We start from the raw sequence: 23,740 nt of genomic DNA, 5'->3' as shown, positions 1-23,740 counted from the left end.
ATATTAAATTGTTACGTATAAGAGAAAAAAAAAAGCCCAAAGATGTGGGCATCAGACATTCTCAGGACCCAAGTTGCCACTTAGTACCAGAGGGAGATGTGTGGGGAGTCTGTCCCCTGGAGATTTAGGACTGTGTCCCAAGACTTCTCTATCCAAAGGGCTCAAGATAGAAACCCTTTCTGGTCAGGCAGAACTGAGTCCAATCAACTGATTGAAATACGTAGACATGTGGGACAATAGCCCGTTTGTTTCCTATTAATCTAAGAAACAAAGGACTCCTGATGAGGTTGCACAAAGGGATTCTGACCATCATCTGAAATGTCTCTGGGTCCTAAGCTGGGCTGTGTGAGTATGGAGAAGGAAGCTTCTCTGGGTCCTGGTCTGTCGTCCAGGGAGTCCATCACGAGCCGGGGATGTGCCAGGAGCTGATGGGTGGTGGCTGAATTGGGGTACCACATCTCGGGGACGCCCTCAGAGGTGTGAACAGCACAGGTTTATGTTTCTCTAAACAGTAATATAGCAGGACGGAAGGGTCTGGTTCTGAAATAATCAGAACATTGCAACAATTTTCTGACAGATAGATGTGAAGTGTCTTGAGGAAGGGCACCTTTTTATTTTTTGTAACTTTCTTTTTTTAAATTTTTTTAATGTTTATTTATTTTTGAGAGAGAGAGGCAGAGACAGAGCATGAGCAGGGGAGGGGCAGAGAGAGAGGGAGACACAGAATCCCAAGCGGGCTCCAGGCTCCGAGCTGTCAGCACAGAGCCCAACACGGCGCTCGAAGCTCACCGACCCAGAGATCATGACCTGAGCCGAAGTCAGATGCTTAATCGACTGAGCCAGCCCGGCGCCCCGAGAAGGGCATCTTTTTATAACGTGCCCCAGAGTGCCACCTGAGATACAACCACGTGGGGCAGGCCCATCCCACCTTAGCTGTCCCTCCAGATGGTCTGGTTTGCAGAAGGGACCAGCTGTGCCAGTGGGACCTGGGATCGACTCCTGGGAGGGCAGCCCCTGTTGGGAGTTCACACACCTGCCTGTGAGAAATCCGTCCAGCACAAGGGCTCTGTGAAGCGGCTCAGAGTCAAGTGTCCATTTGCCTGGCCGCCTTGAGCAGGAGGGCGCTGGAGCAGAGCCCCGTGAAAATCCGAGCCTCAGAAATTGGGTGGGAAGAGGCATTCCCGTTTACCGTTCTTACTGTGCTCTCCCTGGACACAGATTCCCTCGTTACTGACATCGTCCGTTAGCGTGGCACATTTGTAACAGCTGGAGATATTAATAGTGTAGTGATCATTCAAATGGAGGAAAACACAAATAGCATTTAAACTTAATAACTAAAGTAGATTAAAATTTAAGCGATAAACCTAACTATAATGAAATAACATTATGATAACAATCCATTATTAGGAACTGAAGTCCGTGGTCTCCGTTAGCGTGCCTCCTTGGTGCTGTCCACCCTGTGGGTTTGGACAAATGCATAATGGAGTGTGTCCATCGTTACAGTATCACACAGAGTGGTTTCACTGTCCTAACAATCCTCCGGGCTCTGTCGCGTCATCCCTCTCCCCACCCCCAACCCCTGGCAACCACTCGTCTTTTTATCGTCTCCGTGGTTCCGCCTCCTCCAGGATGTCATGTAGTTGGAGTCATACAGCATAAACTCTTTCCATATTGGCTTCTTTCACGCGGCAAATGGGTCAAATTTCTTCCTTGTCTGTTTGTGGCTGTAAATATCACACTGTCTGGAGGGACCAGTGTCTTTATCCACTCACCTATTGGAAGGCATCTAAACTTTGACAATTGTGAGTAAAGCTGCTAGAAGCGTTCGTGTGCGGGGTTTGGGGTGGATGTAAATGTTCAGCTCATTTCAACCAGGTGAGTTGACACGCTGGATCATTTGGTAAGAATGGGGTCAGTTCTGTCTTCCGAAGTGGGTGCCCCAAGTTACATTCCCGTCAGTAATGTACGGGAGTTCCTTGTGCTCCACACCCCGTCAGCATTTGGGGTTGTCAGGGTTTTGGATGTGGACTATTCTAATAGGCATGTAGTGGTACCTTGGGGTGGTTTTAATTTGATATTGAGTGTTTGTTCATATGCCTGTTACCCAGGTATTTTTTCTTCTTCTTCTTCTTCTTCTTCTTCTTCTTCTTCTTCTTCTTCTTCATGGGCCTAATGTAGATATTTCTTCTTGTAAGCAGAATAAATTGGCTTATCGTTATGAGAGAAATATGTTTCTAGACTAATTGGGCCCAACCTTCTCTTAACACATCTTTCGAAAGTAATGGAGAGGGGCTCCTGGGTGGCTCAGTCAGTTACGCTTCTGACTCTTGATTATCAGCTCAGGTCATGATCTCATGGTCTTGAGATCGAGCCCAGTGTCAAGCTCTACTCTGAGGGTGGAGGCAGCTTGGGATTCTCCCTCTCTCTCTGCCCCTCCCCCACTCATACTCCTGCTCTCGTTCTCTCTCTCTCTCAAAATAAATAAGACCCCCTCCTTAGGGGGTCCCAGCTGGGAATGAAGTTTTCCCAGCCACGTGGAGCCTTTGAGAACAGATTTTGCCGCTTTGCCATGGAGCAAAAGCAACCAATCCAGACTGCCGACTACTTTGCAAAGAGTAAGACACTAAGAGATGTGAGGTATTTCCACAATCCTGCCTCTCACGTGTGTGTGTTAGGCCAGGCCAGCTGGATTTGAAGAGAGAAAGAAAATCATCATCTCACTGACAGAACGAGCTTGCTTTTAATTCTGTCAAACTGAAGAAGTTCAGTGTCTGCGCTTGCTCCAGAAAATTCTCCCTAAGCCACTGCTTACTAGGACAGTAACACTGAGGACCACCGAGTCAGGTTCAGCAAGAGATGCACAGAGCGGTGGCTCTATCCTCACCACCGTGGGCAGACAGTATTAATATACAGACATCAGCAGGGATAGCAAACATCTACTCATAAGAATGTGACGGCCCAGGACACCAGGGGGGCTCAGTCGCTTAAGCGTCAGACTCTTGGTTTCGGCTCAGGTCATGATCTCACAGTTCGTGAGTTCAAGCTCCACGTTCTGTGTGGTTGGGATTCTCTTTCCCTCTCTCCCTGGCCCTCCCCAACTCTCATTCTCTGTCTCAATCTAAATAAATAAATTTTTAAAAATTAAAAAAAAAAAAAGAATATGATGGCCGGGACTTTCGGTGTCCAGTTTGACCATGACCCTTGAGCTGTTGCAATCTCCAGTTGGACGCTGTCTGCTCTCGGGTGCGCCTCTGGAGGTGGGGCTGCATGACAGCTGGGCGGCTGTGGGCCACGACACTTAACGGGACCCTGCAACAGTCAGCAGGCACGCAGCACTGGTCCTAGAGTCTTCGATGCTTTTTCTCCCTAAGCATTGGGAATTGATGAACGTTTCGCTTTCCGAAATGTCTCTTTAATTCATTGTTCCCGGGTATCCAGGCCAGACTCTTCCTAAACTCGCCCACACTTGTGCAGCCTGACCACGAGCTTCCTATGCTCATTCCCGTCCTGGCCGCGCTCCGAGGAGCGTCGCTCCGAGCAAGATGGGAAGTGACGTGTCTTGTAACATCATCTGGGGTTTGTGGTCTGGGCCAAGGCCCCTTCACTGACTGTGGTTTTCAGTCGGCTCTGAGCATCACACAAAGGCTTCCCACATATTCTCTCCAGCACACAGAGTTGTAATAATCTCAGTCATTCTTTCTTCTTTTTTTTTAATTTTTTAATGTTATTTATTTTTGAGAGACAGAGAGAGAGAGAAAGAGATGGAGTGTGATTGGAGGAGGGGCAGAGAGGGAGAGGGGGAGACACAGAGTCCAAAGCAGGCTCCAGGCTCTGAGCTGTCAGCACAGAGCCTGATGTGGGGCTCAAACCCACAAACCGCGAGATCATGACCTGAGCCGAAGTCGGACGCTTAACCGACTGAGCCACCCAGGCGGCCCTTGGTCATTCTTTCTTAACCAGCTCTTCTGTAGATGCCGAAGAACCCATCCTTCCAGTGTAATCCATAAAGCCACCTGGTTTCCAGCATCTTCTTAAAGGAAGTGTAAAGTTGGAGAGGTCCCCTGGCAAAGGGCCACCGTGGACAAGGCTGTCCTCCCACCAGGAGGCCAGCATCGGCCTTCTGGGAACATAAGCCTGCATCTGCCTTCCAGGGACATAAATTCCATGTTCCCTTCCCATTCAAGGCAGAAACAACGCTCATCACAGGACTAGCCGCACGAAAGGTGAAGATACCCAGTCCCTCCGAGACCCTCCCTCAACCATCTATGCTCCAGCCCAGGTCTTGTTTCCTGCTTGGTGGGAGAAAGAGGCCATCATTCTTCCAGAATGCAGGTGTCTAACCCCTCATGCTCCACCCCACAGACAGACAACTGTCCGTTTGCCAGCAGATATCTAGACAGACCACTAAATGCGGAGGGATTTTTATATTGCCTATCGGATAGCTATTCATTTTAAGTAAAAACTGATTGCCTTAGTGGAACCAGGCATTGAAGAAATGACAACGTAATGGTTCATTTGTATCATCTTTGACAGAGATGTGGGTTTTTTTTTATAAATGACAGGTGAGCGTTCTGAAATATTATCGTTGGATTCCGTTAGTCAGCAGTGACAGAAATGTGACTTTCCAGCCCTATTGTCTTCAGGGAAAGGGGAGAATGTCATTTAAAAAAATAAAGCCCGGGAAAGCCGTCTCCTTCCAACAGTTTCCAAACTGGTTCTCAGTTGATTGGTAGTGTTACTTAGACCCCATTCCTCCATGGTGAGGTCCTGAAAGTCCAGGGAAACTGGTTTGCTTACCTAGCAGTTCTGTTTTTCTCTTCCTATGCTTTGGGTGTTGAAATGACCCAAAGCAGCCAGAACAGTATGACCAGAGCGTTCTACTGCCAGCGGGGTTGGGACAGACAGACAGACCAAAGGCCATCAAGGTCTGTTCTTTGCAAGGGAGAACTGATACCTTGACACATGGATATTCGTCTCAGCCATTTTGAGTTTCCCATCCCTGGACAATTGTGGTTTTCAAAAAAAGCAAACCCTTATGCTCGTGGGCGTTGTAATCGTATTAGTTGTCTATCGTGGCATAATGATGGCACCACAAATGTAGAGGGGTCAAACCACACACATTCATGACCTCAGAGTATCTGAGGCTCGGGAGTCTAGGCACAGCTTAGCCGGGTTCTCTGCCCAGGGCCTCTCCAGGCTGTAGACAAGGTGTCAATGGGGCTGGGGTCTCATCAGAGACTCGTCTGGGAAAGGATCTACTTCCAGGCCGGTGGCTGTGGGACTGAGGGCTTCTGTTTCCTGCTGGGAGTCTGCTGGCCATGTGGCCTTCTCTGGGGGGCAGCTTCCAAAGTGACTTTGAAGATGCCAGCTGAGGGGGGGCATCTCCTCACAAGATGGGTGTTACAGTCTTGTGTATCATAATCACATATGTGTAATTATAATCCTCCTAGCACTGCTGCATGAGGAGACGTAACGGTTAGTTCCCTGTTACCTTGACGAGGAAGACAGGGGTACCCAGATATTTGGTTCAGCTTGATTCTGGGCATGTCTGTGAAGGTGTGTCTGGATGAGACAGTATTTGCTTTGATAGACTGAGCAAAGCAGGCGGTCCTCCCCAGTGCGGGGGGGGGCCTCATCCAGTCCCGCAGAGGCCTGTGCAGAACAAAAGACAGAGTGAGAATGTCTTTCTCTCTGCCTTTTTTGAGCTGGGACATTGGCCCCCATGCTGTTGGCATTCCTGGTTCTTAGGCCTTTGGATTCAAACTACTTGGAACCACACCCACCGCTGACTTTCCTGAGTCCCGGTCTGTGAGTGGCTGGTTGTGGGACTTCTCGGCCTTCGTAATTGCATAAGCCAATTCCATATACTAAGTTCTATACATATGATCCTAGTCATCTGTAAGCCTAGCCTAGCCTGGTCATATGAGCCTAGCAGGAGGGAGGGACCGCGGGACCACTGTAGGTGCATCCTACAACCACACATCTTACAGAGCTATTAAATACTGTACTTCTGCAGGGAGAAATGTCACTTTCAGAGCACGAGACAAGGAGGTGAAGGTGCTCACTGTCCTAAGAAGGAATCTAGCTGAGACCAAGAGGCAGACAGTATCCTTCTTCCGAATGGGTGATTTCAACAGCATAGGGGTGCAGAGTCGGAGGCTCCATATTGGTATTCTCCAACAATGCAGACGTTATTTTTTTAGTATTTATTAAATACGTCCATGTGCCCAACAGTGTCTGAGAGCTTTCCAAATGTTATTTTTTTTAAGTTTTTAATGTTTATTTATTTTTGAGAGAGAGAGAGAGAGAGAGAGAGAGGGAGACAGAATCCGAAGCAGGCTCCAGGCTCTGAGCTGTCAGCACAGAGGCTGACGCAGAGCTCGAATTCACGAACTGCGAGATCGTGACCGGAGCTGAGGTCAGACACTCAACCGCCTGAGCCCCCCGGGCGCCCCTTTCCAAGTGTTATTTTTTACATAATGCTCATGCCTGTGCCAGGTGGCCAATGCTATTACCCTTTTCTGCAAACGAGGAAATGGAGGCACAGGATTTGGATGATTTGTTCAAGGTCACATGGGTAGGAGACTGTGGAGCCAGGGTTCAGCCCGGTGATTTCAACTGCTCTGCGTGTCCTAACTGGTCTACACTAAGGTGGAGGCAGCCTGTGGCCCGGGGACACGTGTCCTCTAGTGAACAGGTTATCCGTGCCCCCTAAAACTCACACTCACGGGGCAGATTGGGACATGATGGAAGGAAGAGGCAGGGATCCGGGGGAGGAAGAGGCCTGGCATCGGGGCCGGGAGAGAGGCAGCTGAGCCTGAGTGAGGTCCTACCAGTGCTAGAAGCTGGGACGCACAGTGCACCAGGTGGCCCGAGACACCTGGACACCGGGTGGTGCATTTAGTGTGCGGCCTCGTGCTGCCTGCCTGGCACAGCGGGGGCAGCGACTCGTGGCCCGGGGTGGACTGGACTGGCACCATCCGTTGTGACGAATTTGGTGAAAGTCTCCAAGGGGTGAGGCCTCAGACGGCCAGCACAGCTGGGTCCTCAAAGCAGCCACCACACGTCTCCAGAAAAGAAGCAAGATGTGACTTTACCTCTTGTGAATTCTCCATCTATTGGCATCGTATCTGATGTCTTTTTTCCCCCAACTGTTCCAAATGGTTTCTGAACAATGGATTTCTGAACAAGGGATTCGAATCTAAGTTTTGTAAAATCTTGATTCAAAGGAGGTGGGGTTGTTTTATGTTTATTTTTGAGAGAGACAAAGACAGACACGGAGTACAAGTGGGGAGGGGCAGAGAGAGAGAGACAAAGAATCCAAAGTAGGCTCCAGGCTCCAAGCTGACAGCACAGAGCCCAATGTGGGGATCGAACCCACAAACTGTGAGATCATGACCTGAGCCGGAAGTCAGACGCTTAACCACCCAGGCACCTTGACTCAAATGAGTTTTTTAGAGCTAAAGTGCTTTCCCTGACTCCCAGCAGCGACTGCAAATCTCAGAGCACAGGGTGCAAGTGTGCCTTGGGGGTGGGCTTGGTCCACAGGACCCCCTCCCGCTCCCCTCCAGGCTGGCTAGGGGAGGGCGAGGCTTCCCCTCAGGAGCTGGCCCCTGACGTGCGGCCCCTCCTGCACTTCCCTTCCTGTAATGTAGGGTCCTACCCACCAGGATCAGCGATTCTCGAGGTGGAATCGTGGGACAGCGTCCCAGAACCCAGAGCAGTAGATGCCCCTGGATCCAGTCAGTATGGAAGGACCTAGAAGGGTTTGAGGAAGAATGCACCGGGATGAAGCCTGTGCTTGCTATAAGCAGGACACAGGGAAGTGTGTCCCCAGGAGGGCGACAGTGGGAGAGGGCTGGAGTGCACTGATCAGGGTTTGGCCACCACAATGGCCTGGGATGGACCGTAAGCCCCTCACTTGGCCTCGTGTTGTTTATTTCTGTCACTTTTTCCTACCGGTCATTATTTTAGCTACTTACTAGTTTCTTGCGTTTCACGGCGCCTGGGCGGGGACTGCTTCAGCTGCCCATCCGTCGGAGCATCTCTGACGGCGTTTGGCACGTAGTCTGTGTTCAGTAAATAGTACTGAGTGCAGTCCTGGCCCTGGAGAAGCGTCCCGTGAGGAGGACACGGGTCCAATGAGTCCCCTGCCTCGTTGCAGTTCAACTTTAACCAACATGGCCAGTGGGTGAAGTCCTCCCTAGATGGCAGCCCACGGCACGTCCCCAGAGAGCAGGTGACCGTGCCCAGCGGCCTTGCTGAGCGAGGAGGGACGACACGTGGTTTGGGTGCAAAGCAGGTAAAAGGTGGGAGGGCGGTCCCCGCCGGATGCTGCAAAGCCCAGTGGGGAGAAGCTTCACAACGGAGCCCTCAGGGCACTGGAGGCAGATGCTGCTGGTGACTGGAAGATGGTGACAACCTTGGGATGTCCTCCAACTCCCACCCCTTCCTGCCAGGCCAGTCCGTCCCTCCGCCCTGCAGCCCGTGCAACATCCCAACCACAAGGCTGATGAAAGAGCAGACCTAGGCCGGCTGACTAGTGACTGTGTCCCCAACGTGGCCGCAGAAAGAAGTTCCCGCTCAAACCTCAGAACACGCCTCCTCCCCTTGAGTAACTTATGTTTTCTAAGAAAGCAGGCTACCGATTGATGCATTCTTCTGAAGTCTGAGGGGGGAGGAAGGGGAGTGTGAGAGGCGTGGAAAGTGTGAGTGGAAGAGGGAGGGCTTCTCTCAGGGAGGGGCCAGAGGCAGGAGCCCTCAACCCTGTCCAGGCTTAGAATGACCTGGGAGCATTTTACCCCTCCCCAAACCAATTCATCAGAGTCTCTGGGGATGGTGTTTGGTGCTAGGTATTTATATAGCACAGCAAGGCTGACAGCCAATGGTTCATAGGTGACCAGTGAGAAACGTTCTGTATACGCTGAGGCCAAACATGTTAGAGATCCTCAGACACAGTGGTTCTTAAACTTCCGGTGCATCAGAATCTCCTGGAAGACTTGTTCAAACATAGATTGCTGAGCCCCACCCCCAGAGTTTCTGATTCAGTAGGTCTGTGACCACCAGGCCCAACATTTGCATTTTTTAACAAGTTCCAGGTGATGCTGATAATTGCTGATCTGGGACCACATTTTGGCAGCCAATCGGCTGAGGCCATGATCCCTGTAAAACCTTTGTGCTTTTTGAAACTCGTTCTCTCTCTCCGGTATCTCACCGCTGCATCGGTGCAGGTAGGGGATTGAGCTCGAGCTAGCTCGAATGAAGGCTCTTTGCTTTTGCATCGGACTCGGCTCCCTGGTGGTTTTTGGGGATCACGAATTCTGGGCATAACAGCTGACGTCATGGAGAAGCTGGGTTGCAGAGGACAAGCCGGGGAACCTGCCTCCTCCAACCCGGGGGACACCGAAGGGTGGAAGGAGGTGCTCTCCAGACCTGGCCGGAAGCAGGGAGAGGGTCAGAACAGGTGGGAAAGGGCTTTTGCCTCCGCCCCAGCCCCAGGTGCTGCCACAGCAGAGTAATTTTGGCAGAGGAAGGCAGGTGTGGGGACACAGGAGCTCAGAGGGGCCTCCAGACTTGGGGGGGGGGGTGTCTCCAAAGGGAGCAGAGCAGTGGGCGGGGCTCTTGGATGCACCCACTTCCCAGAGGGAGGACTGGGGGCCACCACCCTGACAAGTAAGGCTGGGACACAGGTCCCTGAGGAGAGGCTGCAGCGCCAGCAGCAGGGCCGTCCTCCTATGGAGCAGCCTCCTGCCCAGCCGGCCCTGGGGGACAGGGCACGGGGCCCACGGTGGGGTGGCGGACCTGTGTTCCCACACGGGAACTGACAAGGCAATGAGTCCTCCCCGGGGGGGAGTGGAAGGCCGCAGGGCCAGGAACCACTGAATCATACTTAGTACAGCTTCTAAAGCCACTTCTTTGGTGATCTTGGACTTCATTGTAGCCCAAGGAAACTGCAAATGTCATCCTTGGCAAAGCCAGTTGGGGTTGAGTGAGGGCTTTGAGAAGGAGGTCCAGTAACAGGAGAGAGGCAGATGTAGGGCCTCAAACTGGCCTAGGGAGAGGCTTTAGCTTCTACAAGTTGCTTCTGCCCCACAGGGCCCCCTGACGGGACACTCCCACAGCCACCCCCATAGGCATCCACGACTGTCATAGGTCTGAAAATACACAGGCAGTTGTGTGTGGCAGCAGACATGAACGGCCTTTAGCCAGAGGCAGAGACCGGCACAGTGTTGCAGACTGTCCTCCTGAAAGCCACTAGCTCCCCACGGGACGCTTCGGGACCCAGAGTCTCAGGCTTTGTTGCCGTGTCCCCGCTCTCCCTGAAGCGTGGAGCTATTCGACCTTGGCCTTCTCGTCCAGCTGAGAGGCAAAGTGGAAGTCGTTCTCTTCGTTTAACAATTTTCTGAGCCCGGACCATCATTCCAGGTTCCCTACCGGGTCTTCTCGTGGTCGGTGGCGGACAGTGGGTGTAACCGCGGAGGAGGCCGTGCAGTGCTCGCCTCGGATCCTTGGCGGCCGGCCTCCGGGGCACTGACCAGCTCGTGTGAAGGGAACACTCTGGGTGGTCTACTGCCTAGGATGGCCACTGGCACACTCTTCAGGCAATAACTTGGGAAAATGCCAACATTCGAGGTAAGTAGTTAGCGTAGAACCAACCACTCAATATCTGGACAATTTAGCATGTTGACAATCGACCTATTGGTTCTGCTGAATGTGTGTCTGACGGTCCATACACTCTCGTTACCATCACATCTTCTGCAGATGCTGTGCTGTGTGTCAGAGGGTGACGGAGTGAGGGATTCTAAGGCACAGAGTGGAAACTAAGATAGGAAATTATTCAGGTCTCTTTCACTGTGTTTGGGCAAAGGTCCATCTTTATGGGATGAGGCCACTTCTGGACTAGTTTTTTTTTTCAATTTAAAAAAAGGCTTAAATTTTTGTTAATTAAAATTGATATTTTTAGTTAATAATATTTCCCTTTTTTTCTGGTCCAACCAGTGAAGGTTCACTTTGAGCAAACCTGTAGTTTTTAAACTATGTGATGTAAATGTAAAAATATTTAACGAAGTATTGTAACTTAGTATAGCATATATAACTATAGTATACACACAGAGTATAGTAGTATGACTTATAGTATATACACAGCATACATATGCTATATCCATAGTATAGTTTCTTATAGTATATGCATAGCATATATATGCTATATTCATAGTATACTAGTGTCTTATGGTATATACATAGTATATCGATGCTATATCCACAGTACAGTAGTATAAATTAAGTTATGACTTTTGAGTGTTACTGGGAAAATGTTCATATTTTGGTAACTGGCATATTTAGAATAAATTTTTATAGATTTCAACTTTTAACATCTGAGAGCTCTATGTAAAGCCAGCTACTGTAAGAGCCTGTGAACTCTTGGGTTATGACTCATCAAACGTCTTCCCTGCTTGACCAGCTGCAAGTTTCTCGAAAGAGGGAAGTGGGGCAAGGGTGTGGTAATGGTTCTTGTGTGCACATTGCATTCTTTACAATGTCAGGCCTTTGAAAGTGAAATTAGTTTTATTTATCCAAATTGAAATTTTACTTTCTTGTTAAATACAGAACACAATACAGAACTCTAAGTCTCAATGATGTTTTGCCTGTCAACTTGAGCTGGAATATCTGACCGTATTACAGTCTACACTCAGCATGTGACAAACTGTTTCCAAATCCTCTAACAACAGGCTTCTAATTCAGTATGCCACGGGATAAATACTCCAGATCTTTGACACTGAAGGAGAAAGCTTTCAGTAATTTTAAGTCCAGGGATGATGAATGTCAGAAATGTAATTTCTAAACTTGGTAGTGGTGCTTTTACTAAATTCAATTCACACCGTGAATGTCCTTCAAAGAACATGCAAAAAAAATGTTTTTTTAATTCAATTATTTATGACTAAAACCTAAGTTTCAACAGAAATTCAGCTAAACTTTGAAACTCAGATTTAAAAGATTAAGAAAATGTTCTGCTCTTGTGTATGGATAGATGATAATGTTGTAGACCAATAGCGTTTGCCGTTTGTGACCAAATAGTGGTAAAAAGTAAGACCATGAATTACTGGGCTTTTGATTAGCATTAAAATTCTGAAAATTAAAAAAAAAAAAAGGTGAGAGGGAGAGAGAATGAAAAAAATGAAAGGAAGGGAAAGAGAAAAAAAGAAGAGGAAAGAAGGGAAGGAAATCGGAATTTGGAAGTTCCCCCGAGTGGCCTCACTCTCTCACGTCCCCCCGTGATGCAGGGTGACGGTTTGGGCGGCTGGAGCCCCTCGCCAGCACTTGGCCCCTTCATTTCAGCCCTTCTGCCACGTGTGTGGTACGTGGTAACGGTTTTAACTTGCGTTTTCCTAGTGAGTAAAGAGGTTAAACATCGTTTCCGGTACTTCTCAGTCGCAGGTGTGTCTTCTTTAGTGAGACGTCTGTTCGAATGTTACGCTCATTTAAAAATACAGCCTTCAACTGCCAGCTCCCAAATGGGGTTCATATTCACCCCCTCCCACACTCTCTAGTTCCGATCCTCATTTTCTCTTATGGAGACTCCCTGCCCGTCTCCCAGCCACGGCCCCGCCACCTGCACTGCGCCCCCGCCACGCTACCAGAAGAAGCGCGTCCACGCGTGGGGCTCACGTCCTCCCGTGCAGGCATCGCCAGAGGGTGCTGAGCGACAGGGTCTTTCCATCGTCCTTCAGCTGCCACGTGGGCACCTTCTCGATCTGCTGCTCCCCTGTCCGTTTCACCCTGGCGCCCATCCCCTACCTCCCTTCTCACTTTATTTTCACCAACATCAGCCTAAATGCAGCCCCGGGAAAGCCTCCTTGGAAGAGCAGGGGCCCTCCCACACTTTCAGCCCCTACAGGTATGACTTCTGCCGAGACTGTTTCTCCTCGAGTCATACTGGAGCCACACTCTCTGAGCAGACTGGAGGTCCCTCTGCCCTCGTAATTTTCCATAATGCAAACATCCCACTGTATTCTCATGGTACGTCTGTCTCCACGCTAGACCGCAGGTCTCCTGAGGACGAAACTGCGTTCTGCCTTTGACCTCTGTCATCTGATGCGAGCCTGACCACAGCGGGCCATGTATCGGGTGACCTGCCCCTGTGCTATTCCCCTGGGTACCAGGGCTCGGGGGATATAGTGTTGATCCTGTTAAACTGCCCCACCCAGTCTGCAGGATCTGTCATTGAACTGAACTCCCTATGTGACCCCCAGCCCCAGAATAATAACTGATGACAGGAAAGAACATGGTAAGGCTCTCGGTCCTAAGGACACAGTGGCAGCCACAGGTGCCTGCGTGGGGCTCTCCAGGGCCCCACCCTGAGACACATTTTCTCCCTTCCCATTTACATACTTTCCTCACAGTCTAGGCTCCACGGCCTTCTCTATATTCTTTTTATTTTGGTTAAGAAATAAACAATACATAAAACTACAAAGTATAACATAACCACCCAGTATAAATAGTAACATCCAAAAAACCAGATCTGATCTATTTGCTTCAGATTTCTCAAACAAGAAGAAATGCCCATCACAGAATGTGACAATCACCTAGATTCCCTCTTCAGTCCCCTCATCTTCAAGGACAACCACAGTCATGGGCTTAATGAGTCTCCAATCCATATTTTCATACTTTTACGACACTCGCTCTCTGCATGTGGTATTGGTAGTGTTGCTTTGGGTTTCCTCACGACGGCAAACCCTGTATTATTCTCCAGTGAACTGTTCTCCCTCTTGCTTCCTTCCTTCACCAGAAAGGTCTTCGGTTCTGGTGAGCCCGCCCTGTCTTGAGGGTCACCTCGAAGCAAACCTCTGATGAGCTCTTGTGGAGAGAAGTGGCCGAAATTACCCAGGCCAAAGAAATGCTGGGAAGGGTGCTGTTCTATGACACCTACCGGTCTCATGTTGGGCTCCCACACCATCTCGTGTTTCTTGCTTCTTGGCCTTTTGTGATTATTTTCTAGGATAGACTTGATTTCACCTTCTATCTCTTCTACCACATTTTTGTTCTCTCATTTCCGAGAGTCACTGTCCTCGGATAATTTTGCTTTCATGGCGTCCTGTTGTTAATGCGGGTATAATAAACTTATATTTTTAAAAACAGCTTCATTGAGGTGTAATGGACATTCAATGAACCGCATGTATTTATAAAGCATATAACATGATGCATACAGATGTGAAACCATCGCACAAGCAAGATAAGGAGCATCAACCCCGAATGTGTCCTCTGGTCCTTTTGTAAAGCCCCCACCCGAGAGCCCCCATCCGCAGGCAAACGCTTCCCATACCTAATACAGCATGCGTTCTTTTTTGTCTCGCCCCTTTCTGTCAGCATGGTGACGCTGAGACATTATTTTCTTGCTACTGTTCATAGTTTCTTCCTCTCTTCCTGCACAGTAGTATTCCATCGTATGGATATACCACAATACAGTTAGTCATTCACCTGCCTACGGACAATTGGGTTGTTTCCGGTTTGGGGCTGTTGCAAATAAAGCTGCTATGATCATTCCCGTAAATGTCTCTGTATACATTCTACGCTTTCATTTCTCTTGGGCAATTACCTAGGAGTGAAATATTTGGGTCATATAGCAAGTGTATGTCTAACTTTTAAAGAAACTGCCAGAGTGTTTTCGCCATCTCACATTCCCACCAGCGAGTGTGTGTGAGTTTCAGAGTCTCTGCTTCCTCACGAAGCCTTCGTTGGTCGTTTTCTTCGATTTCAGTTATTCTAAGGGACGGGGAGTGTGGTGTGATTGGCGTTTCCCTAACGACTAGAGGTGGTAAGCGTCTTTGCACCTACTTACTGGCCTGCCGCCTGTATGTATTCTTTGATGAAGAGTCTGTTCAAATCTTTTGCCTGTGGTAAAGATTGTTCTGAAGTTTTTATTGTTGAAATTTGAGAGTTCTTTGTGTATTTGGATGCAGAACTCTTATCGGACACGCGATTTGTCAGTCACACCGGCAGTCCATTCCTGAACATTGCTGGGTCACATTCCAGGGCACCTCGTCCCTCTGGCCACTCACCTGCCGAGGCCCAGTATCCCCTGATGTTACAATTTGTTTCTAAAACATTTCCCTTTTGCTTCTGGAATGATGTTTTCTTCAGAGGCATTTGCTTTTCTTCCACGATGTAACCTTTTCTAAGTATCTGGTGATCCCTGACCATCAGTGCACATTTCTGAAAAAGCTCCAGAAGAGCTGAGTGGGAGCCTGTGATTGCGGGGACCACACCTCCTGGGGCTCTCCTGCAACACGAGGCAGAAGGTGGCTGGCTACTACACTGGTGGGTCCCTAAGAACCAAAATGTGGATTTATTTTTTTCTGGGATGCCAACATCTGCTTACTCTGGCTGTACCCAGATAGCTAGTTTTTACTTAGCTCCTTCCCTGACCCTGCTCCCACTGCATTTTCCCCAGAAATGGGTGCAGAGCTCCTGGGGCTTATGTGCTGTTTGTGGGGAGCAAGAATGGAGAGGGCACTGTTGTCAGCTCTGAGTCCAGAGCCCAGGTGCACAGGTGCACGGACTCACTTCCAGGGGCACATCTCACCTCCCCCTCTGTCAGCCGTGGCAAGAGGACCTGCCGTCTCAGCAGGGCACACCGTGGGCTCTCCAGCGCCACGGCCCCCTGCCCTGCTTTATCAGTCCCAGCCGTGGGCCCTTAGATTCCTTCACAGTGATTGTAACGGCTCAGGACCAGGAGGGGGAGGAAAGGCACGTGTTCAGTTCATCATTTTGAATTGAGAGAGTTTAAATGTACTCCTGAAAATATAAAAACCATTCCTAATGTTGCCTTTTTTAAAGTGTACTTGAGAGACAGAGAGAGAGAGAGAGAGAGAGAGAGAGAGAGAGAATGCACGTGCACACACAAGCAGGGGGAGGGGCAGAGAGTGAGGGAGAGAGACAGAATCCCAAGCAGGCTCAGAACTGTCAGCGTGGAGCCCGATGCGAGACTGGAACTTGTTAACCGTGAGATGGTGACCTGAGCCGAAATCAAGAGTCAGACACGGGTGCCTCTTTAAAGGAAATATTTCCCTAAGTCACTATAGAAAATTTTTTAAAAAAGGAAGTTACAAATACTAAAAATAGAAAACACGATAAAAGGACATTTCAGTATCGCAGTTAATGAGAGAATCTGAGCCAGCTTATTCCACAGCCAAGTCTGTTTCTTGTGTTGTTAAAGAAAACGAAACAAATCTGAGCGCTTGGAAGGGCCGGGAAACGCCGGGTGAATGTGCCAACGAAAGCCATAGCATGGCAGTATTCGGAGCAAAGCCGGATCCCAGGAGAGCAGCACTCAGCGGGAAGATTATCTCACATCGATAACAGGGTGGATGAAAAGTTTTGCAGAATGCCAGCAGCAAAACACAAAGCAAAAACTATTAGACACACAAGGGAAATCTGACCTGGACGAGAAATAAGGTTGCAGACAAGTTTAACAATGGGGTCAATATCTCTGAATTAACACACGACAGAACAAACAGCATCAGCTTTCGAGAACAGCCTTGTTATGAAGAGCTTGAGGCCACAGAAGGAAAACTCAAAATCTGCGCGGGAGAGATTTCACAGAAAATGATCTCTACTGTATCCACATGTGTGAAAAAGAAGAAAAACCTTTCAATGAAATCTCTCAAACGGTTGAGAAGAAAAAAAGCACCCTTTCAAACCAAAATGAATTTCCTAGAAATTGTGAGATTGAGACAAACCTAACAAGTACAGCTGGAGACTATTTAGGGTCATAATTATAGGAAGGTCATTAAACTCTAGGAAGTGCAGGGGCGCCTGGAGGGCTCAGTGGGTTAAGCAAACGACTTTGGCTCAAGTCATGATCTCACGTTTGTGAGTTCAAGCCCCGTCTCGGGCTCTGTGCTGACAGCTCGGAACTTGGAGCCTGTTTCAGATTCTGTGTCTCTCTCTCTCTCTCTCTCAAAAGTAATTTAATGTGTTAAAAAAAAAAAACCCTGTAAAACCTTAGGAAGTGTCACAGAGCAGAAACACACAGCCTTAAAAGCTACAAATACACCTGCTAGGCAAACAGATGACTGAGGTGGTCCTCCCGAGCAGTTACGAGCACGATGAAAAGATTTCCCCTAAATTAGAACAGTGAAGATAAGCAAATAGGAAGTCAGGAGACACAGAGGAAATCACCATCATAAAGGACATGCAGAGAACATTTAATGAAGAAAACCCACAAGATCAGCGTCCCATGTGGGTGTGTTCTCAGTTCGCCTTCCCCCTCTGCACCTGACGGAAAGCCCTCTTTCTCATTTCTGATGTGTATGCAGTCCCCTTGAAAATCTCAAGAGAAATATTGCAGATTTTTTTTTAAAGCAAAGAAACAATTCCATTGGCTCCAGTAGAAAACAGACCAATGACCAAGTAAGAAAATAAAAGAAACGTTCTAAACCGTAATCTCACAGAATGGCACTGCTGTTAAAATCGCACAAGAATCCTGACAATCAGCATTGTTCTCGAATTTCTTGTTACTATAGGAAGCAAGCGACAGCAGAAACAACAGCCTCAAGTACCGCTAAACAAGAACGTGACAGGTTTGCGGATGGTGGGACGGTGACGCTCCAGAACCGGAGCTCAACCGGAGAGAATGGCAGGGATGCACAAAATGCCCCCAGAGGCTGGGCTGGCAGGACAAACACGTGAACACCGATGGTGCTCATTTACCCTCGTTACAAAACGTGCTTGGGGACGCACTGTCATCCACAATGAGCAAACCGTCAGATACCGAAGAACTACCTGAACAGGCAGGCACGGCATTTACAGAGTGTCCCTCAGCTCCGCCGAGGACCGGAGACACGTCATCGTGTCTGACACGATGGAATGGGGACATCGAGGAGAAGCAGGTGTCCGGGCTCAGCACAACGATACGGCGTGAGTTTGTGGAGTGAAAACGTGCCGAGACACTGGAGTAACCCTGAACACAAAATGACTGGGCTTGAAGTAATTTTATTAATCTCCTTGTTATGATTAACACAGTAATTGATGACAATTTGCTAAGTGGCAGTTTTTAGGAAATGGAGGGAGGGCGGAGAGACAAGATGGAAGATTTGTTCCTATCAATCGTCCACCCAGTGCGGGCGGATGAAAGCATGAACCACACATCAAAGCCTGAGTCAACCCAAGCATTCCTTCGCTCGGGCCGTTCACAAAAGGAGAAAAACATCACAGCGAGCTTCTCCGGCTCTCAGACTAGCATCCTTCTCCCGGCCGCGTGCACCTTCCAGAGCACAGCAGCCCAAATCCATCGTGACTTGCTTGGACTTTTGAGTTTTCCCGAGGAGATCCAAAATATTTATTGCTTCGTGTTCTCAAGTAATTGGAAAAGGCTCAGAAAAAGGAACGAAGTGCATTGAATACCAAAATTTCTCTTCAAAACCGTTTTGTCCCCAGTTACAATGAAGCATAGTTCCATCGGAGACGTTGGCTGCGTAATTCTGAAATCAAACGAAGACTCCACAAATCACTAACACCGAGAACATGGCTCCTACATAAAACCTCGAGAGGGGCGAGACCGTGGCTGGGAAGGTCAGCCAGGAGAGGGGTCGGGGAGCCCATGGGGGGCTCTGGGGCCGCGCATGCTCTGGACATGCTCTGGTGCCCCCAGCCACCCACCTAGCAGGTCAGCGGATCAGAGTGAACAGTCTCCTCCTTCCTCCCCTGCTCCTGCAGATTCTGGCTCCACAGACGCGGTGGCCACTGAGGCACTGCTGCCACAGCCAGGAGGGGACCTCCGCCACATGTCCCATCAGAGCTTCACAGAGCGGCCCAGAGATTTAGTAGCCTTCTGTTAGATTTCTTTTACAGATTCTCAGCCTTCTGAGATATCTTTTACATATCAGGCAGTATGTGGTCCATTTTATTCCTATGATTTACCTCCGCGGACCTCTCAAGGGCATCTAGAGTAAGACATTCTGTTTCAAGATACTGTTTTGGGATACTGAGGGTACTGAGAAAAAAGTGCTTTAACACTTGCTAGTTCTACCTGGAAGGGAGAAAAATCATCTTAAACCAGAGACTGCTGGTGCCTGTGGTGATCGGCACAAGGGGCTCCCTGCTCCCACCCGGGCCTCCAAGAAGTCCTCTCCGTGGGGGACAGAGCGCCTTACCCTTTACATGAGTGCACACAGCCCCCTGCCCTGTAGTCTAGTCACCCGGGGAGCCAGGATGCTGCAGGTGCCAGAGGCCTCTTGTCCAGGCCTCAGCTGGCCCCGTGTCTCCTCTCTCTGCCCCCAAGCTCTCTGCTGCGCAGCACCCTAGTGAGAGCCTGGACATTTCCCCGGGGCTGGGACCACTCTGGGTGCCCCCTGGCCTCGCTGACCCAGCGGGGTGAGCGGGACCATGGAGACAGTTCTGCCTTTATCAGGGGAGGGGGCGACATCACGTCCGGCCTTGAACTGATGGTTGGAATGGGTGGTACAGGGGCAGTGACATGTTTCAGTCCACGGAGGCCATCAGAAATGGCTCGTAATCCTGGTCTTGTGCTCGCTTAGCTGTATGCAGCCAAAAGAGGAGACTCCAAAGTCCGAGAAGTGGTCAGCGGGAATGACCCAGAGCTGCAGATTCTCGAGCCGGCGTGCAACCCGCTACTCCAGCCTGCATTTCGGTCTCATTAGCTTGGTGTTAGGCAGCTGACGCACTTACCAGGAACACATTCCTAGAGCAAATCTTGAAACGGATGAAGGAACAGGAAAATGACAGAAAGCAATTCATTTACACGATCCCTAGAGAAACATCACTGAAACGCGGCAAGTCGGAGACCATCCACTGACAACAAATTTACAACAAAAACGGGATTATAATTTTCCTGAACTTTGGATAATCTTCAAATTTCTCAAGGTACCACCTAAAATCAGACACACAAAAAAAAACACACTAAGAGAAGGAAATGATTTTGTCACTTTTCGTTATGCAGGAGTACAGAGATTTTTAAAAGTAGTAACAAAAAGTTCGGCATTTCAGGTGCACAGTTTGATTCTGCTTGGGTCACAAAAGCAGGATTCATGCTGGCCACGAAGGTTACTGGCGTGTGAGGGTGCCGATCAATGCAGCGGGGGGGGCGGGGGGGGGCAAGGTCTGCAGACCCCGGGAGCATGCAGACTGGGGCAGAGGACCGGCACTTGTGGTGACTCAGATTCCCGCAGGAAGTCTCCCCAGGAGAGGACAGTGCCTCCAGACCAGGGTGGGGGAGATGTGCGCCCAGCCACGCGCCCCGGGGGCTCTCAGACAAAGCTGGGAGAACGCAACGGGACCCTGCACTCGGAACAAACAGGTATTTTCAGTTTTGGTATGAATGACACCAGCCAGGCTGATGCCCGTTGGTTCCGCGGTACTGGCTGGCTGGGGAGGGTGGCGGCTAAGTGGATGGAGTGAAAACCTCAAGTAACTTGAGGAGATGGAGAAATGGGCAGAAGAGAAGGAGTTTCCATAAGCACAACAGATAAACTCATGGTGGAAAGCGACTGTTTGTTTACAGGGCAGAAACAGGTGGCAACAGCCAGCGGCCAGGGAATCGGCAAAATCTGCCGGTTTCAGGTAAGTTTCACGCTCAGTCTGCAAACGGGGCGCCCCAGCGTGTCTGCCTGCTGGGTGCGCTTTCAACGGCCGGGAAGCCACCGAGTGGGAAGCTGGTGGGTGGACTCTGGAGCAAGCGTCACTTCTGTCGCGAGGCCACGGTCACAGCCCTTCTCTTCCACATCAGTGACCTGCCTGGAGACGAGGGCGCCTGCCTCTCAGCGTGGGGCGCTCACGACTGCAACGCCAAGTACGGGAAAAGGTGCCGCATGCTCTCTGGGTACAGAGGTTCTTGGGGGCCTGTGCCACCCTTTGCACATGTCCCCCCCCCTTCCCCCCCTCAAATTCATATGTTAAACACCCAGTGCCTGTTGTTGCAGTATGAGGGGGTGGGGCCTTTGGGAGGTGGAGCCTTCAGGAATGGGATCCTGTCCTCCGGTCCCCCCCACCCCCCACCCCCATCACGCGAGGGCACAGAGAGACGGTACCCTCCGCAACCCAGAGTGGCCTTCACCAGAACTCCACCATCCTGGCCCCTGACCCCAGACCTCTGGCCTCTAGATCTGCGAGAAATCTACGTTATTCAGAAGCCGAACGGACCAGGCCTGCTAGGACCCGGGACCTTCAGCAGCGCCACGCACTGTGCACGGGAGCAAAGGGCAGTTCAAAATCTGCGAAACCAGGGCAGCAAGGCCCACGCATGCCCACGGGATTGTCGCATGAGCGGCTGAGCTCCGTATGACGTCGGACAGCGTCAGACTTTTCTCCCCCGATGAGGATGGACGGGTTTGTCAAATGTGTTAAATTCATCTCACAGAAACCATCATATAGAAATAAAATTTACTTTGTTAAAATGATTCAGCTTCTCTCATTCGCGTACATCCCTGGGATCTTAAATCCACCTCGAGAGACTGTATCTTAAGATACATAGACGTGCGTATGTATCAGTCTTTTTAAAGGGAGGGCAGCACCATTTCTACTCTTTTTCTCCCTTGTTCTGTCCCTAGAATCAAAGGTGTCGCTTAGGTGACACTGACATGAATTTTTTGTCTTGATTTTATTCTCGCTAAGCCCGAACTAGGGTGGAAAGTGAGATGCCCCTGACGAACGGATGCCCACTGCATCACATTTGGCGTCTACTAAGTTATTCTTCAAAGCATTGACTGTTTTTCCGGCTCACAAACAGCCAAAGTGTCCCCAAGCTCCTCTCGAAGAAGTCTTCCCCTGGTGGACACAGGCCACTGAGAAGACAGGAAGCGTCCTCCAAGTGCTCACAAGTCACGTCTTCTGTTAAAGTCTGGTGATGGGAGCTGTGAGAGAGGAAGTCTTTCATAAACCTATTCTGGTGTGTCCTTATATGTTTAGGTCATTATGCCATCTGTCATAGTGTCTTGAAGACGTGCTGACTTCATTTTTCTAAGTGACATTAAATTTAATGGGATGAGGGCACCTGGGCGGCTCAAAGTCCAACTTCGACTCAGGTCATGATCTCATAGCTCGTGGGTTGTCGCCCTGAGTTGGGCTCTGTGCTGACAGCTCGGAGCCTGGAGCCTGCTTTGGATTCTGTGCCTCCCTCTCTCTCTGTCCCTCCTCTGTTTGCAGTCTCTCTCTCTCTCAAAAATAAACATAAAAAAAAAAAAAACTTACTGGGGAAACACTGCATATTTCTTTATTTTATTTCAACAGAGTCCCTTCTCCAAGGCTGCCCTCGACGGCTGGCCTCCAACTTGCAGGACTTTGGTGTGAACAAGCAAACATCTGCACACAGGCTAGCACACTTGGCGGGACGCGGCAGAAGCTTGGGCACCAAGAACGTCGCTCCACTAATGAGCACGGCTGCTAGGGGCTGGCGGGGAAGAGAACGGTATGAAAACAGCCGTCTTTCTAATTCCTTGACATTTTGCCCTCAAAACAGTTTGCTAGCAACTCGGCACAGCTGACCCGATGTTTCCGACCTAGAGCTTAATTATTGGTAAGTTATCTGTGAATTTAAATCCCTCACATCTAATTATAGAAATAAATTCGTTTAGTAAAATACTGCTTTGAGAACATTATAATAAGTCAAATACAGTGCTCAGAAGGGCCCCATAGATTGTTTTCTTTTAGTTTAATTAGCTGGGTTCATTGGATTATTAAAGGAAAAAAAAGGATAGCTTTTATTTTGTCCTCAGCTTATAAATCCAACATTTCTGAACGTACTGCCACTAAGCTGAATTCATTAGTTTTTCAGCAATTAAAATCGGGTTTGCACGGACATCAACATAAGTAGCGAATGAATGAAAAAGAGCCCTTTCAACTCATGAAGCTTTCCGCCAAGAATACATTTGGGTTTTTAGTACCCTAGACTTTCATTTGGAAAATGAAATGATTTATTTCTGTTTCTATATGTTTCCTATTCAAATGTTGAAGAGAGATTTTCCTGTTTTCATTTGAGAAAACATCTTTACAACTGACTTGGCATGCTCTTTGTTCAATCTCCCTCTGATCCAATTTCTTAAAATATCAGTATTATCTCATGTGCTTCTACTATTAGAAACTAGCCAATATTTGCTTCTTACTGTCTAATGCAACAAACATTCAAGAATAGCATCTTCCTCCAGAGGTGATGCTGCTCATGAGAAGGTGGTCTCGGGCCCCTGCCAGGGGAGAAGGAGGGAGGGGAGGAGGGGGAGAAGGGGGGGAGGAGGAGGAAGGGGAGGAGGAGGAGCGGGAGGAGGAGGAGCGGGAGGAGGAGGAGTGGGAGGAGGAGGAGTGGGAGGAGGAGGAGGGGAGGAGTGGAGGAGAAGGGGGAGCAGAGTGGGGAGGAGGGATAGGAGGAGGGGGGAGGAGGGAGGAGGAAGAGAAGGAGGGAGAGGAGGAGGAAGGGAGGAGGAGGAAGGAGGAGGGGAGGGGGGAAGAGGAGGAACAAGGAGGGAGGAGGGGAGGAGGGGAGGAGAGGTCCCCAGCAACACAGGACCATCAGGCTGGGCCAAGATCCACTGACTGTTGTGGTCACTGTTATTTTTCTATGAAATGCTTTCTACGAAAGACGCATTCTGCATCAGCACGAGACCTGAAGGCATCCTGGTGTGGCATCATCGGCAGAGGAGGAAGGAGGGCTTCAGAACTCATACGTGTTGCCTTCAGTTCTGGCCCAATTGATTTTAAATGGCTGAAAGGCTGGTGTCCCATTTCCTGGGGCTTC

At 49.5% G+C, this 23,740-nt stretch overlaps 1 protein-coding gene and 1 long non-coding RNA gene across 6 annotated transcripts in view; one reads left to right on the top strand and one right to left on the bottom strand.

Annotated features, from left to right (window-relative positions):
- Nucleotides 1–1,644: 1,644 nt before the first annotated feature.
- Nucleotides 1,645–23,740, top strand: part of LOC147583999 (uncharacterized) — a 26,931-nt gene continuing 4,835 nt past the window's right edge. Inside the window, exons 1-3 of the long non-coding RNA XR_015240393.1 lie at nucleotides 1,645–1,802; nucleotides 10,426–10,632; nucleotides 22,243–22,420. This is a non-coding gene — a long non-coding RNA (uncharacterized LOC147583999). The remainder of the gene's footprint in view (nucleotides 1,803–10,425; nucleotides 10,633–22,242; nucleotides 22,421–23,740) is intronic.
- Nucleotides 15,911–23,740, bottom strand: part of SRD5A1 (steroid 5 alpha-reductase 1) — a 27,158-nt gene continuing 19,328 nt past the window's right edge. The window contains exon 5 of one of the 5 annotated variants that reach the window (XM_086675760.1): nucleotides 15,911–16,436. In XM_086675760.1, coding sequence (XP_086531886.1) covers nucleotides 16,340–16,436 — 97 coding nt within the window. In that variant the 3' untranslated portion in view covers nucleotides 15,911–16,339. Of the gene's footprint in view, nucleotides 16,437–17,975; nucleotides 19,889–19,931; nucleotides 20,752–21,502; nucleotides 21,867–22,203; nucleotides 22,403–23,740 lie in introns of those variants that run through there. The other 4 variants (XM_086675764.1, XM_086675756.1, XM_086675749.1 and 1 more) reach the window with 4 other exon arrangements.

This window comes from Puma concolor, chromosome A1 (genome assembly GCF_028749965.1).
Source record: "Puma concolor isolate L17-30 chromosome A1, mPumCon1.1.hap2, whole genome shotgun sequence".
Classification (NCBI taxonomy): Eukaryota; Metazoa; Chordata; class Mammalia; order Carnivora; family Felidae; genus Puma; species Puma concolor.
The sequence above is the reverse complement of the archived record's forward strand: the minus strand, read 5'-3'. Positions and strand labels throughout refer to the sequence as shown.